The 17,670-nt window shown below is 39.1% G+C and overlaps 1 protein-coding gene across 2 annotated transcripts in view; it reads right to left on the reverse strand.

Annotated features, from left to right (window-relative positions):
• Nucleotides 1-733: 733 nt before the first annotated feature.
• The window catches only part of exo1 (exonuclease 1), a 37,550-nt gene continuing 20,613 nt past the window's right edge, over nucleotides 734-17,670 (reverse strand). The window contains exons 12-13 of one of the 2 annotated variants that reach the window (XM_057848555.1): nucleotides 7,605-7,777; nucleotides 734-1,638 (exon numbers count right to left, since the gene is read on the reverse strand). In XM_057848555.1, coding sequence (XP_057704538.1) covers nucleotides 1,563-1,638; nucleotides 7,605-7,777 — 249 coding nt within the window. In that variant the 3' untranslated portion in view covers nucleotides 734-1,562. Of the gene's footprint in view, nucleotides 1,639-3,259; nucleotides 4,960-7,604; nucleotides 7,778-17,670 lie in introns of those variants that run through there. The other variant, XM_057848554.1, reaches the window with a different exon arrangement.

The raw sequence follows: 17,670 nt of genomic DNA on the forward strand, positions 1-17,670 counted from the left end.
CTATTTCCATGTTTGTTTACCATTTTTCGTCTTACTGTGAAGAGAGAGGAAGGGACGATCGGCCCGCCATATTTACAGTACGTACTCAGCCATCGCGCTGTGGCCCAGGAATTTAACGCCTGCTTCATTGTATACTGCTTCCCGGGAAGGCCCCAGACATTAGACTAAGACGTCGCGTCCGTGAAATGTCCGCGTAATCGTATTAGCCGACCTGGGAAATAGTTTTCACATACAACTGCTGCACGGTTAAGTCCTGCGATATTCCCAGTGTTTCGGAATGTGTGAAATTGGTTTTTAGAGTATTCAATCAGCCTACTGTACATGTTGTCGAGATATAGGAGGAAACCAGAGTACCTGGAGAAAACTTACTCAGGCACAGGGAGAACATGCAAACTCCACACAGGAAGGCCAGAGCCCAGATTTAAACCCTTGATCTCAGAACTGTGATGCAGCCGTGCTAACCACTCATTTACCGTGGCGGGTTTAGGTTTTAAAATATTTACAGTCACTTGCTCTATAAAGGGTTAAAGGTTTAAAGTGTCAACTTTTGAACTGATGTCCACTGTAGTGACCCACTGTCCTTCAAAGGGTTACATTTTTTTAAAACTTATTTTTATCAGCCACATCAACTAATGAACAGACATCACTGTGATAGTCATAAGGAACCATTACAGACACATAAAAGCAATATCACAATTACTTTATTTGCGCACTATACGGTAATTTAGCATGGTAGAATACACTGCCACTTAAGTACAAAGTGCAGTTATTTACCCTTTTGTGAAACCAAAATCACCCAGAGAGAAAAGTATTACTGTACATGCTCAACTGTTGTGCAATTAGCACGGGCACAAAGCCAAGACCACAGAGCACTGTTATAGATACTTGGCTACACATAGTGAAAAGGAGGACTCAACTTTGCATGTAGATTGCATGGCAAAAATAGGCATCAATATGTATTTTGATGCCAGTTGGCATTAGCAAACCTAGTAGCATTGGAATGCTCTAACTGAGGTGTTACTAAAACTGGCAGCGGAGACATTTTAGCGCAGAACCTCAGTTTGTACTACCAAACAGAACGTGTTAGTCTTGTGTATTCTTGCAGACTAAATTGCCCATCAATGTGACTGTTGAAAGATTTTGGCTGGCAAGACTTTCATGATAACCTATAACAATGAGCCAAAAATAAACCAATATCATATGTTCCAACTTTCTGTAATTATTCCCAAAATGAGAGCTCATTTTGCCGCAGAGTCATACAATAAAAACAAATGTTTTAAATATGTAGTCCTTATCGTGTCAATTGTGTGCATTCATGCAGGCTGGGAATTTTTAGTCAACACTCAAGCATTCACTTCTATTATCTACTCAGATTCTTTGACTGCAAAGATGTACTATAGACAACAAATGCTCCAGCAACATCCCTTCCCAATGTCTATGGTATGATGAAGAAAAGATACAATGAAAAGAAAATTAAAATGTAAAAAAAAAAAAAAAAAATGCAATTAGAAACTTATACACAAAGGAAGAAACCTTGCAGATTAAGGTAAATCTGTCTGCTGTTAACTGGCCACCAGGTTGCTTCCAAGTGACGATATCGGCTCACTTTTCTTACAAGACGATATCTTTTCAATATCTCTAGAAAAAACACACGATGGCAACATGTGATATAATACAATCAGTCAAAATGCCAGATTGTTTACATAAACGGAGACAACTGTCTAAATCAGTTTATCTCTATCCCACATACTCAGACTGCCGCAGCAAATACGTTGCTATTTTAATCGATACGAGGTGTTACACATACACCATATAAAACAGTACTGGCATCTGGAGGGGGAAACAGGGAACCATTCAATCTGTTCACAGCAAGGATGGAACTAGCGCTGCAACTAACTCAATTATTTTTTTTTATAAAGGACTAATCAGACGATTATTTAAACGATTAACAGAATCTGATAAATGACACTTTTATCAATTACCTTCAAAATTTCACTTGAAGTTGTTCAAGGCATGTTGTAAGTAACAATGAAGACAAAATGGATGACTATTTCCTTCAAAAATAATATTTTATTACAGCTTCCTGTCTTAAAACAGTACAGTTGTGGACTACAGTTAAGTACATGGTTCTTACAGGTCTCAAGTTAAATTTAGAGTGCCTATGACGGCAAAAAGCATGTTTATTTCATATTTCACGCGGTATTTTATGCTCCTGAATGAAATGGACCGCTTGGATGTGTGTGGAAGCCATCGTTTTATTTATTCAATTTTTTTAATCCCGCACCATGGAAATGACTGACTTCCGGCTCCAGTCTCGGGTTCAGGACGAATGCGAATGTGACGTCACTCAGGTCAGCATCTCACAATACAACATTGCTTTATAGCATGCAGGTGGACTGCGGATTCGGCTGATTTTGTGGATTAATTCGTTTATTTTTCGCATCACACCAGCCAAAAGTGAATCTGTGAAGACAATCGGCAATCCTGCCGCTGTGTGACAAAATCTGGGGTAGTTTTGTGTGATTTTTTGTTTCGAAAGGCGAGAATAAGACTTGGAAAAGCCGCTCGGTTCGGGTTAGCATGTCGGCAAGCTGTCACGCCTCCTGGTTTGTTTACGCTCACTGAAGCCGGGGTAGGGAAATGACAAAAGCCGGACTAACCCCGGTGGCATATGATATAGTTTGGGAGGTGCAAGAAGTGGACAGTTTTGACCATTATGGAGGAATTTTGCCTGAATAAATGTATTTTTAATATTTCATATTCCATTTAGCACAAGACTGTTATTTGTAATGACCATACCTTTTATTTAGCAATTGGGGAAAAATACTTTGATAAAAAGAATATCCTGTAAAAATATTGGAGAGAGAGACTGAAACAATGACATTTTGCGGCTCTCTTCGTCGCATTTTCCTCGTTCTGAATAATTCCCCCTCAATGGGCTGAATTGTAAAATCAGAAGAAACCGTGAACCTGCTGACATCATCCTCCTGTTGGGCATGCTAGAGCCCTATAATGGTAGGTGTGGCTAAACGGCAGATTGAAAGACTAATTTCTCGTCATCTGTGCTTAGCCAAATTGTTGTATATAGTCGAATCGTCTCAAAATATGATTCTAATTCACATAATAATGCTATTTAAGACTCTTTTTATCCTGTCGTAGGCACTTTAAGGCATGTTGTAAGTAACAATGAAGACAAAGTGGATGACAATATTATTTATTACAGCTTCCTGACTTAAAACAGTACAGTTGTGGACTACAGTTAAGGTCTTACAGACTTTTAAGACCTAATTAAGACTATTTAAAAAAAAAAAAAAAAAAACTTAATAACTATTTCACAGCCATATCGACAAAAATTCACGGATTTCTTTTTTCTGTTTTTTGAATGTGGAATGTGTGCAGGATGTAAGGCTGGAGCGCTAGCAGCTAGTGTTAGCTGCTGTTGCTTAGCTTACATTAGCAGCTTGCTGGCTGGCTTTAGCTTCTGTCTTTCCGGGCTTGTGGGCAGTTGGCTAGCTTGAACAGGCAGATTGAAAAACGCTAGCAATGGAGGGAATGTTTCTTTCCTTCCATGTTGGTTATGTGCTTGGATGATTAAAAAAATTTTTTTTTTGCATACGATGCAAAAAGTCTCGAACACACTGCTATCCACTGGTTTGACCCAAAGGCGAAAGGATTGTTTACTCAACTACGCTTCGTTGAATTTACATTTCCCCATCATTCTAATATGAAATGTATGGCTAGGTGCGAAAATTTTTTTAACAAAATCTGCGTCTGTGTAGTGTGGAGCATGACACTTCATCAGCACTCCCATTTATGAATTTATGATCAAAACTTGCTCTCACTTGCCCTCCGGTTGTTGACCTGAGTAAAGCGCCACCTAGTGTGTATGTTTACTCACTCTGCATCGATCGTTTATCTAAAATCGACCCGTTTTGGCTTGATGTGCTGGGACCCAATCAGGTGTTAGTCGCACCCACTTTGAAGGGTGAGTTTGACGCATAAAATAAGTTTATGAAGTGCTGAATGTCCATGAAAGCAGTAATTAGTGAAATAACGACTTTTTAACATTAAATACACGAGTATTCTAAATAAATAATGACACATGTAATTAAACTTTTATTTAATTCCCATTTTAGTAATGATTTAAAGATGTATCCATCTATTTCATTCTGTCTCATTTGGTCCTCCATAGAGTTTGTCTTGACACATGTTAAAAGATACAACATCAAATGTTTTGAAATTGAATAAAGAAATAACTTGGTCGTGGCTATTCTATTCACCCATTGTAGACAGAACGAGATGTCGACTTAAAACAATAGAGAATCTAACCAAATGACGATATGGCAAACAATAAAGTTTGTGCTCTTCAGGGCCTTATTTATGAACACATTTCCTGACCAAGTTATATTCGTAAACCTGATTTTTTTTTGTGACTTATTCATTTTATTAAATTTTATTTGCTCATTTCAATTTACTAGTATATGGTACATTATTTTGTTATGCATTGAGTTTTACAAACGTGATGCAGTATTTATATTCAAAATTTTATGTTGCTATGTGTAATATTAGTTCCTACTTGCCTGCTGTGTTAGGGCTCTTTAAATTGAACACTCTAGAGGAGAATGCGTCTGAGATAAAGCTGAGTTGAGCACAGTCCTGCCGTTTAGTCATTTCATAGCAGAGGGGCAGCAGTCATTTTTAAAAACAAAAGTAACCCGACTGACCCACAGTCATACACTGTATGAAGGATGCCAAATCCTTTTTTTTTGGTTCATTATAAAACTCTTAAAAACGAGAAAGCTCATGAAAGATGTGCTCTTCTTCATTTTGTGCATGCGTGTCTGGGGGGGGCGGGATAAGAGCTGTATTCAAGTGGGAATTGTGAATCGTAGTCCGCTGGCAGGCGGGGCGGGGCTGGGCGGACCGGAGCGATGCTGGCCGAAGTCTGAGTATGTGGGCCTAGGCGATAAATGGCTTTAAATCAAGTCAGGTTCAAAAACAGTATCGCTACTTGTGATTTTAAAGACTATGGTAAATAATACTACTGTAATAACCCCATTCAAATGTTTCAGTTACTTATACTGCATACAGTGCTGGCCAAAAGTATTGGCACCCCTGCAATTCTGTCAGATAATGCTCAATTTCTCTCAGAAAATGATTGCAATTACAAATGCTTTTGTAGTAATATCTTCATTTATTTTGCTAACAATGAAAAAACAAAAAGAGAATGAAAAAAAAAAAAAAAATCATCATTTTACACAAAACTCCAAAAATTGGCCGCCCAAAAGTATTGGCACCCTTTGAAAAATCATGTGATGCTTCTATAATTTGTGTAGTTAACAGAACCTGTTACTTACCAATGGCACATAACAGGTGGTGGCAATAACTAAATCACACTTGCAGTCAGTTCAAATGGATTCAAGTTGACTCGATCTCTGTCCTGTGTCCTTGTGTGTACCACATTGAGCATGGAGAAAAGAAAAGACCAAAGAACTGTCTGAGGACTTGAGAAGCAAAATTGTGAGGAAGCATGGGCAACCTCAAAGTTACAAGTCCTTCTCCAAAGACCTGAATGTTCCTGTGTCTTACGTGCGCATTGTCATCAATAAGTGGCATGGCACTGTGGCTAACCTCCCTAGATGTGGATGGAAAAGAAAAAGTGACGAAAGATTGTGCGGATGGTGCATAAAGAACCTCGACTAACATCCAAACAAGTTCAAGCTGTCCAACAGTGTCAACCCGTACTATCCGTCGCCGTCTGAATGAAAAGGGACTCTATGATGGATACCCAGGAAGACCCCACTTCTGACCCAGAGACATAAAAAAGCCAGGCTGGAGTTTTAAACGTTTTAAAAGAATGTTCTCTGGTCAGATGAGACAAAAGTAGAGCTTTTTGGGAAAAGCATCAACACAGAGTTTACAGGAAAAAAAAACAGGCTTTCAAAGAAAAGAACACGGTCCCCACAAGAGGCGGGCGAAATTTCCGATTCTTAGATTATTCGCAATTCGGCCGTGGAAGATTTGAGAACGATTCACAAATATCCAAATTCCGATTATTGAATTATACCAGGTAAAGTGGAAGTAAAACACAGTCAGCGCGGTCTTTGGGACGCAATGAGGAACGGACCGAGAGTAAATATCATGTTCAACTCATGCCGCTAGATAAACAAAAAAACAATCATACCTGACTGCGGCTGACAGCCACTACAAACAACGCCCAGTTACTAGTTGCTACAAACATACGGCTACAGTAGATATCATATATTTGTAGAACTAGACGCAAAATGACAGACGACGTCATGTTAGAACATGTATTATTGAACAGAGATGCAAAACGACAGATTTTCCGGTGTAAGTAAACTGCCGCCATCTTAAAGCAGTAGACCTCTCTACAAGGCTCTTGTAGCGAACCGAATTAACTTTTTATCTAAAATACTCCTAAATCGGCAGAATCTTGTCTTGAATCTATCTTTAAATGATGAAATAGTTTTAAAACTTTGACAAAAGTAGACAGAAGGGAAATTATGGAATAACGGGAGCAATTTTAACAACTGTAACAGTTGATTCACAACATTAAATTAATTGAATGTAGTTTAAAGCTGCTGATACAGAATGGGGACTGGAGTTTTTTATTTACTGTTATTTTTGTATATTTGTTTACTATTATATGTTAACTTGATACTGAAATAGTAGTTTGGTTTAGCCAGAGAGGATTTTTGAACAAATGTACAAAACATTAAAAAAAAAAAAAAAAAAAAAAAATTTAAGGAGGGGGGTGCATCAATAATCGTTTTATAATCGAATCTGAGCCTCTGAATCGTAATCGTAATCGAATCGTTAGGTGCCCAAAGATTCCCAGCTCTAGTCCCCACAGCCAAATATGGCGGAGGTTCCCTGATGTTTTGGGGTTGCTTCGCTCCCTCTGGCACTGGACTCCTTGACCGTGTGCATGGCATTATGAAGTCTGAAGAGTAGCAACAAATTTCGCAGCATAATGTAGGGCCCAGTGTGAGAAACCTGGGTCTCCCTCAGAGGTCATGGGTCTTCCAGCAGGAAATGACCCAAAACACACTTCAAAAAGCACCAGAAAATGGTTTGAGAGAAAGCACTGGAGACTTCTAAAGTGGCCAGCAATGAGTCCAGACTTGAATCCATTCGAACACCTGTGGAGAGATCTGAAAATGGCAGTTTGGAGAAGGCACCCTTCAAATCTCAGAGACCTGGAGCAGTTGGCCAAAGAAGAATGGTCTAAAATTCCAGCAGAGCATTGTAAATAACTCATTGATGGATACCGGAAGCAGTTGTTCGCAGTTATTTTGTCTAAAGGTTGTGCCACCAAGTATTAGGCTGAGGGTGCCAATACTTTTGTCCAGCCAATTTTTGGAGTTTTGTGTCATGATAATGATTTATATGTTTTTTTCGTTGTCTTGTTTTTTCATTGCAAGCAAAATAAATGAAGATATTACTACCAAAGGATTTGTAATTGCAGTCATTTTCTGGGAGAAATTGAGCATTATCTGACAGAATTGCAGGGGTGCCAATACTTTTGGCCAGCACTGTATATACACTAGTACACATACAGTATATAGTGAAAAAAAAATTACTTTTTGAAGCTGTAATTCTTCCACAGGCTGCTAATAGTGGCTTGGGAACCAGGGTTGTTCTCGTTGTTTTGGGAGGATTTCTTCCTTAATCCACTGGCACGAGCTGGGCCCAATGCTTGCACCTTTGTGACTTTAGCCAGAATATTGTGCTTAGGCTTTGCTAGACCTGCAACCTGTGGGCAATAAAATGGAAAGAAAGAAATTATATGCTGTCAAATCACAAAATAAATCAACTCCCACCATAGACTTCATAATGATATTGATGGGTCAGATTCGACCTTTCAGTGTGCCACGCCTTCAAGTTGGAGGCCATCCCACCATCCACTTCATTTATTAGCAGTCGGTTACATGCAGTGATCCAACGGCGGATTTATGTTGAAAAAGTACGAAAGCTGCACCGCATACAAACAGGGAGGATCGTCTCAGGAGTGATTTGTTCGAGGATTCAAGGTAATTATTCTATTTTTCGTACCATGCATGCATTTTGAAACATTGTGAAAAACAATCAATGGAAGGAATTAGCCGCTACAGCATTGGCATTATACTTCGCAATATTTACGTAAAATAAACGCTAACTGCACCTTTTCTTCTCTTTTAACCAAGAATTGAGACTCTTTTACGTCCATACCTATAAAGAATTCAGGGAATCAAGCAATTATTCACAAGAATTTTCAATGGAAAAAGCTCTTTGTTTACATATGGCGGCCGCTAATTTCCTTACTGACTAGCCTCATAGTACGTAAAATAAATGCTACTTGCATGATTTTTTTTTGCTTTTAACCAAGAATCGAGACTGTTTTACGTGCATATCTATAAAGAATTTTCACCGGAAAAGTTATGTTTACATATGCCGGCCTCCACATTTACTGACTAACATCGTACTTCGACTTATTTACGTAAAAATACAGGCTACCTGCAGTAGTATTCAGGGATTTAAGCATTTATTCACAAGAATTTTACACGAAAAAAGCTCTTTGTGATTACACTCTGTCAGCTTTGACGGCCACGCCAGCAATGCAGGCCCCCTATTAATCGGCCTGCGCCCAGTGTCCCGTGAATATCATTATGAAGTCTATGCTCCTACTTATGTAATGGAACTGTATTTTGGTACAAAAATTGAAAGGTACAAATAAAGGACATATGTTGCTCCAAAGCATATTTTTTCTTTCAAGTGGAAATATTTCACAATATTTCCCAAAACCACATGATTTTGTTCGTTTCTATGATATAGTCGGGATGTCCCGATCGCCTATGTTTGCACCTGAGCCAGAGTCATCTCATTTTGAGAATCTGCCGATACAGAGTCCTGATCCAATACTTGGGGAGGAGGGGGGTCTTTTATATATATATACTGTATATATTAGGGCTGCAGCTATCGAATATTTTAGTAATCGAGTAATCGACTGAAAATTCTATCAATTAATCGAGTAATCGGATAAGGTAAAGAGCAATTATACATATAGATGGTAAAACAAGACATTTCATGTAATATTGAACAGTTTTCAGTCAATCAATGTCTTTATTTTCGATGTACATTGTTGAAAACAGCCAACAATTTCATCTCAAATGTGACTAAAAAAAAAAAAAAAAAAGACTAATTCACTGCTTTCACTCCAAAAACTTTTAGATCTTATAAAAAAAAAAAAATATATATATATATATATATATATATATATATATATATATATTTCTTACCTAAAAATGTCATTATGCTTGATAACACACATGACTTAAAAGTTAGGTTTTTTTCCTACGTGTTTCAATTGAATTCCACTTGTGTCAAGCTATAAGTTCTAGTCAAGTTTTAAGTTAGTCTAAATTGTAAGTCCTGATAGGATTTTGAGTTTTTGCAGTGTTCAAAATAAATGCTGTGCTGTATTGGAGCATATTAGGCACCAGTGCTACTTGGTGTTTTATCCAGCACTGACTACTGAGCTAAAATTGACAGCATTATTATGTTTTTATTTTACACCCTAATCACTCTACAGCGCTGTTTTCACAGATTAAATAAAGCCCGTATGTAAGAGTTAGCCACGAATCGACAGTGGTCATAATGTATAGAAACCTAGCCCTCCGCAGGGATAACGTTACGTGAGCGAGTGAAAGTAACGTTTATCTTATTTATGAGCGCCGAGAAGTGTACTGCTTTAAGATGGCGGCTGTTTTATTAACGCCGCAGAGTCGGTCATTTCGCATCTAGTACATGTGATATCTATGACACGCATCAGACGCTACCTGCTAGGCTGCTACCACCGTAGCAACGTCGGCGCAGTTTGTAACGGCTGTAGTGAGGTATTCTTTTTATTGCTTCTTCGTCTACGCACGTGACGTCAGCGCGTTGTCCCGCATTAAAAGTAGTCCGTGCAAAACGTGATGCTTAGAGCAGGCAAAATTAAACGATTCCTGGAGGTGAATAAAATTATTCGGATCAGTTTTTAAACTAGAGTTACTCGAGTTCCTCAAGTATTCATTTCAGCTCTAGTATGTATATATATTAGGGCTGTCAAACGATTAAAATTTTTTAATCGAGTTAATTACAGCTTACAAATTAATTAATCGTAATTAATCGCAATTCAAACCATCTCTAAAATATGCCATATTTTTCTGTAAATTATTGTTGGAATGGAAAGATAAGACACACGATGGATATATACATACTGTACATAAGTACTGTCTTTGTTTATTGTAACAATAAATCCACAAATGGCATTAACATTCTTTCTGTTAAAGTTATCCACGGATAGAAAGACTTGTAGTTCTTAAACGATAAATGTTATATTTACAAGTTATAGTAATTTTATATTAAAACCCCTCTTCATGTTTTTGTTTTAATAAAATTTTCAATCAAAAATAGAGTGGTGGTGGAGGAGAAGGAGGAGAAGGAGAAGGAGAAGGCGCGGTCCAAAGAACGCCTGTGTCCACTCGCCTCTACTGTATAACATATATCTGTACATATCTTGCCCAAAATACAACAAGAGACAGATAATTGCCACTAAAAGAAAGAAAACTTACCCAAATATGTGTGGAGCACAAATAGCAATTTGCATTGCATTGTGAATACAGCATAAATGTCTCACAACTACTAATTCTCCCACGTTTAGAAGAAATAACACTGGTACTGTCGCACTTGTCGCTGCGACAGTGCAGTAAAGCTGCGTGTGCTAAATCTGTTGGCCCTCTGGGGGGCCCCTGCTGGCTGGGGACCCTAGGCAATTGCCTGGTTTGCCTAATGGGACGCGACACCTCTGCTTATAACTCTCGCTTAATTTTATTTTTGCATCCCTCTGCCATCTTGACATGGGAAGACAACATAAAGAAATGGCTGAGGGTGACCACAAGTAAAATGTTATTGTACTTTATTGACTCAGTCTATTGCGGTGGATGGAAACACCATAAGGAAGCTCCGAGGCATTCCAGTACCTGCGCATCCACAAAGTTGGATGTGTCCTCACACACGAACACAGGAATTTTGTCATCAAGAAAGCGGATGTGGAACCAAACCAGTGCCTTATTGCACCGTACCACAAAGCACGGGTGCTGGTAACAAAGGAGGGAGACCTTGAAACTGCAGGCTGTACATATATCACGGGTCCCGGGCGTTCGTGTAGTCATGCTGCCGCTGTGTTACGGAAGGTATGTTCTCTAAAAATACGAAACCTGAAATCTGGCGCATGAAACGACTTGCTGTCTTTGCTATTGATATTACGATGACGATTGTAATTATGAAGTTTAACAATTTTTTTACTAAAACTACTGCTGCTACCGTCTCTACAACAACACAACCAAAGTTGCGGGAAAGAATGTTCTTCGATGGGTTTCTTATCAACGAAGTGATAAGAACAAACATATAATCTTTAATCATCAATTTAAATGTGGAGCCTTTAAGTTTAGGAAAGCAATCCACATTCTTGAAATATTGTCTGCTTGTTTCGGATGTAAGGCGTATGGCGGGGAACATCCACAGTGGTGCTTTGTAGCTGGTCGTGATAGAAACATTCCCCTTCAAACCACATTTAGGCGCTTCCAGGAGTTCCAGGACTCTCGTTTGCGTTGTGCTATATCCATTTTTGGAGAATCACTGGGTTCCTTTGATTTGATGTTAACTTGGTCAACACAATGCCAACTTCAACCGCAACTCATGATGTTTTGTCTAAACCGGACATTCGGAGCAGAAATTTTCCAAGATGGCGCCACCCATGTTTCGCTCAGGAAACTTGTCTATAGTTAATTCGTGATTGATCGCAGTTTGTTATAATTTTTTTTTAATGAAAAAATTATTATATATTTGAAGTTTTAAATACACCTATTAGCACAGGAGTTCACCAAAGTGCTTACCTTACATCACTGGTGTCAAACTGACTCCATAAAGGGCCAAGTGGGAGCAGGTTTTCTTTCCAACCAATGAAGAGGACACCTTTTGACCAATCTGATTTCTTACATGGGTAATCAGTTAAACTTTGTCAGGTGCTGCTTGTTTCAACAGAAAATTCATTGGTTAAACTGTTTGCGTGGTATCGATTGGAACAAAATCCAGCACCCTCTTGGCCCTTTGTGGAATTGGTTTGACAACTATGCCTTACATCAGGGGTGCCTAAGTCCGGTCCTCGAGGGCCCCTATCTAGCTTGTTTTCCGTGTCTCCCTACTCCAACACACCTAAATCAAATCATCAGGATCGTTATCAGGCTCCTGCAGAGCTTGCTGATGAGCTGATCATTTGATTCAGGTGCGTTGAAGGAGTTGGAAACATGGAAAACAAGCTGGATAGGGGCTCTCAAGGACCGGACTTGCCCCACATCATTCAAATTTAAGCCTCATTAGAAACAAGAGCTGGGCAACTTTACGCTTGTAAAGATGAATTAAACTTCCATATTCCCCAAATAATTTCAAATAAAAGAGCGGCATGGAGGAGGAGTGGTCAGCACCTCCGCTCACAGTTCTGAGATCAAGGGTCCAAACCCGGGTCCTGCTTTTCCATTTTATTTTATGTAAAATCTATCACACTTGTATTTTTTAATTAAATTTAAAAAAATGGAATAAAATGATTGAACTCATCAAAACGATTTTCCTCCAAAGCATTTATATAGTTCATCCGTGGATTTTAGGAGGGTTTGGGCCAGTCAATCCAACTCAGAGTGCCCAATTTGGGGTTAATCCTAGAGATGTGAGGAAAATAAATTGATGCCGAAAACCATCGGCTGAAAAAAGCTAAAAATGCATTATCGGTTTTGAAGAGTGAAAATTAACCACCGAATAGTGTGAAGAACCTTAGTCCTCTTGTGATGACGGAATCAAAACACGGCAAGAAGCAACACGCTGGCTGACGCCATCTCGCTAACACTACTGCCTTACGTTCAACATGTCCGCAGTTTGCAAGTATTCTGAGTTATCAAAGAAATACTGTATCATAGACTTCATAATATTTGACATGACAGATTAGCCATTCACTGCGTCACGCCTTCCCGTAGGCGGCAGCCTCTCAGTCCATGGAGATGCAAAACACGCTTGACTGTGGACACTGACACCTGTGTTCCAGCAGCTTCTAATTCTTGGCAGATCTGCTTTTTGGTGATTCTCGGTTGAATCTTCACCCTCCTGACCAATTTTCTCTTAGCAGCAGGTGATAGCTTGCGTTTTCTTCCTGATCGTGGCAGTGACAAAACAGTGCCATGCACTTTATACTTACAAACAATTGTTTGCACTGTTGCTCATGGGACCTGCAGCTGCTTTGAAATGGCTCCAAGTGACTTTCCTGACTTGTTCAAGTCAATGATTGTTCAAGTCAATAATCACTCACAAGAAATTGCTAATTCGTGTTGCTGTATGTATATTTTTGACCCAGCAGATTTGATCACTTTTTCTGTTAACCCATAATAAAGTCATAAAAGAACCAAACTTCATGAATGTTTTTTGTGACAAAGAAGTATCTGTTCCAATCACTCTATCGGAGAAAAATCAGAGTTGTAGAAATAACTGGAAACTCAAGAGAGCCATGAAATTATGTTCTTCACAAGTGTATGTAAACTTTTGACCACAACTGTAACTGCTACCTGCACATTTTTTTCTGATTTTAAGAATCAAGAGTTTTTATGTCCGTATCTATAAAGAATTCAGGGATGTAAGCATTTATTCACAAGAATTTTCAGCGGAAAAAGCTCTTTGTTGTAGTAAAGGGGCCGCCACAGTTCCAGCACATTCGGCATATTTACTTAAAATAAATACTAACTGCCCGGTTTTTTTCTTCTTTTTTTCTTTTGTTTTACATATATATATATATATATACACAACGTATATAATAAATACAGGGATTTAAGCATTTATTCACAAGAATTTTCAACAGAAAAAACTGTCTTTGTGTTTCCACTCGGTCAGCTTTGACGGCCACGCCAACAATGCTGGGTACTACGCCAGCCTTGAGCTCCCCGAGGGCACCTGGTCCTACACCAGTGGTTCTTAACCTGGGTTCGATTGAACCCCAGGGGTTCGATGAGTAAGTCTAAGGGGTTCGGTGAAGGCAAAGAAACACAGAGCCCTATTTTTGTACGCTGATTAAATCTGGGAAAATGGACTTATTAGACCAGGTTTTGGACTTGTTTGCTCCCAATTTAAATTTCTTTTAACTGCTAGTCCTCGAATTGATAGGAGGAGGAACTGGTTTGCTCAGTGGAAGGTTTACTCGCACTTGCTATGAGGGAATACAACAGACCAATGGGCAGCATTGTCTCAAATTTTGAACTGTTTATAAAATGTCAAAATGAGAAGAATTTTGCACGGGAATTTGCTGAATTATTACCTTGCTAGCTTAGATATATTGGTTTTATTTATTTTTGTCTAATTCCGAAGGGTTCAGTGAATCCACATGTGAAGCTTTTGGGGTTCGGTACCTTTAGTAAGGTTATGAACCATTGTCCTACACAAACCCCTACGCCGACGGCAACAAGCAGATATTCGTCTACTTAGACCCTGTGCACCTCTGGAAGACAGCAGCTTCCACTACAATGGCTGCATGGTGCTGTGAGTAAGTGGTCAGCATTATTCACTTTATTAAAAACATTAATCAAAACGCCTAGCTTTCTAAAACAAACATGTTTTTTTAGGAGCCTGAGAGGATGATGACGGCCCGATTCTCGAGCCTGAAGGTGCTGGCTAGGTGGGAGAACTACAAGTTCACCAGAAGGTGCTGGCGCGCTCTTCGATCGTGAAGCAGTCGGGCTTATCATGGTGGTCATCAACCAAAGACGGTTGCCGGGCTGAGGCTCCTCGCCATGACCACGGTCAAGCAGGAACACAGGGACACGGCCTGGAGATGTTCCAGAGGACAAGGGAGAGCTGGATACGGGCCGGGCGATCTTCAAGCGGCCATCTCTCCCATGGCCCACATGGCGTCTTTCGGAATGTCGCTGTGGGACTCCTTGATGTGCAGGAAGCACAAGAGCACTTGCTGGAGTTCCTGACGGTCCCTCTTCAACTGTTTCGGTGCGAACTACTCCAAGGATTTGACTTCAGAAACGAGGAAGAACAAGGCCTTGGAGTGGCCGACCGGCAGGAAAAGGAGCAGAGTCCAGGGGGGCAGAAAGGAGACGGCGAAGAACAGGGACTTGTACAAGTCGAGGTAGCTGATCGGAAAACGCAAGGCATAGAAATAGGCTATGTGATTGTTGAAAGACAAGGCTCACATCCTGGCAACACAACATCGATTATTTGACTGCCTGAATTATAAGACTATGTCATACACATTTTATATTTATGTTTATTTAGATTTCATACTTTATACTGAAAACTTGCAGTAAATATTTTTTTTTTTTTAAATGCTATTTCTGGCAAAAACTTAGACGTTGAATATTGCTATTATCGCTGCATTTGGTGATTTTTGTGTATCTAGTGTAAAATTTGATAATTCTATAGCCATTTTAAGTTTTGGTATACTTATATAAAAAAATAATTAATCGGGATTTTATAAGGGAACGACTGAATTTTTTGATGCCACTGCTCATGGAGACTCATATATGACTAAGGTAGGTGCCTGTTTTGTTTTTAGGTTGGGAGCAGCTTTGGTTTCGAAAATATTTATAATAATATATAATAATAATAATATAAATAATATATACCAATAATAATAATATAAATAATATATACCAATTTCAACTTTTTGAAAATAGGCACCCTACGGATCCGCCCTGCGCCCCATGTCATGTCAATTGTTATGAAGTCTAGGACTGTATATGAATTATTAAATGAAGGAAAATTAAATATGCTTCATTGCTCATTCTAAAATGGCTTTCCATTGATGTCGCGCTTCACATCGAGTGCAGTCTCTTTGAACGTATGCGTGAGCAGTTTGGACTTTGAAGTTTAATCAAGCGAACAGTACACAGTGGGGTTGGCAGTGTATCAAATACTTGTTCTCCCCACTGTATAAATAGTATTTAATTGTATTTGCTGCAGTTTAGTACAATACTTGTACGTGGAACGACCACTTCCTCTTTTTGTCACATTTTTTCCCGCGACTTCCAAACCCCTTCTGCCGGTCGCCGGCAGACTTGGCCCACTCGCCTGGCTTTCAATCGATTTCACTTGTTGTACGAATTGTGCCGCTAGAGGTGAAATTCTCTGACCGGCGCAAGACTGGCGAGAGCGAAAGCATTTGCCAAGAATGATTTCATGAATCCATAAAGTCGGAGCTTCGAAGACGATCAGACACCATCACTACTATACACTAGAAACTGCAATTTCTGGACAAATTACACCTGGGTCTTTCCTGTGTGGAGATACAGATCTTAGCCCCGCCCAGGTTGGTTTGTGTATCAGGTCATTTGGGAACACTACTATATATATATATATATATATATACTATATATACAGTATATTACAGTATCATAATTATAATGATTATTAAATGCCAATCAGATTTTTTATAAAGGGTGTCATTTTAAAGCTATTCTTTGCATAGAATCTGAATTCTGAAGTACGTGAGATTTACTCCAAAAATCATTATTTATATGTTGAACAAGACGTGCTTTTATTTTGAAATGTTCACCGGAAGTCGATTTGTTAAACCGCTAACCGTAAGCTTTACACGCAGCAAAAAAGTGCACTTTTCGTCATTTCATGTGGTGTCAGTAATAGATTTTTTTTTTTTTTTTTTTTCTTTTGAATTGTTGTTAACCAGCGATTTTTCATTTTTTGAAGTGTCACCTTTTAACCGCAAGTTTGCATTTTGGAGAAGAATTCCAATGTTGTATAGCATGCTAAAGTGGTTAGTGGGTTGTCTAATGTCTTTTTTCTCCATTAGCCTCAATGTAGCAATGCTAACGTTTATAGCGTTTAATATACTAAGCTGCACACAGACTACTTTTCATTGTGTCAAAGTGTCATTTTGTGAGTGTTGTCCCATGAAAAGATATACTTAAATATTTGCAGAAATGCGAGGGGTGTACTCACTTTTGTGATACACTGTAGATGCATTTCCTTATTTTGTATGTCTGAACTTTAATTCTACGTCGTGTTGATGACCAATTAATATCTGTGAAAGGAACTTGAATCTCATATGCCATCAACACGCACGTGTACACGCACACACAAATGTATGTACGCACGTGGCGATTAAACGCAGCCGTGAAAATTACCGCCCTCATTTATATTACAAATACCGTGCAATAAACGGACTTTTTGCATATTGCAACAGGCTTAGCAACTTCAATAAAAAAATGTCGTTAGTTAGATGGATTTACGATCTGCCAGCTTGTTGTATCCTGTCGTCTTCCAAAATTACAACTGGGTGATGGCTCTTTAGGTGTTCATTAACGGCCGATGTGCAACTAAGCTTGGCATTGAAGAGACAGGACAACAGTGTACCCTCCTTTGTTTCATTGAAATAAGTCAATGTTTTGGCCTCTCTGGTGTGCTTTTTTGGCTTTGTGCCGCTTTCCCTGCTTGCATAGCTAGCGTCCGCCATTCTCAACTTTCCACGCATATATTTGTTTTAACCCTTCATTAACCGTTGACAGGATGTTGTGCTCGTCGACGCATTTACATCATCGATGACGTCAACTAGTCGGGACAGCACTA

This window comes from Corythoichthys intestinalis, chromosome 10, assembly GCF_030265065.1.
Source record: "Corythoichthys intestinalis isolate RoL2023-P3 chromosome 10, ASM3026506v1, whole genome shotgun sequence".
Taxonomy (NCBI): Eukaryota; Metazoa; Chordata; class Actinopteri; order Syngnathiformes; family Syngnathidae; genus Corythoichthys; species Corythoichthys intestinalis.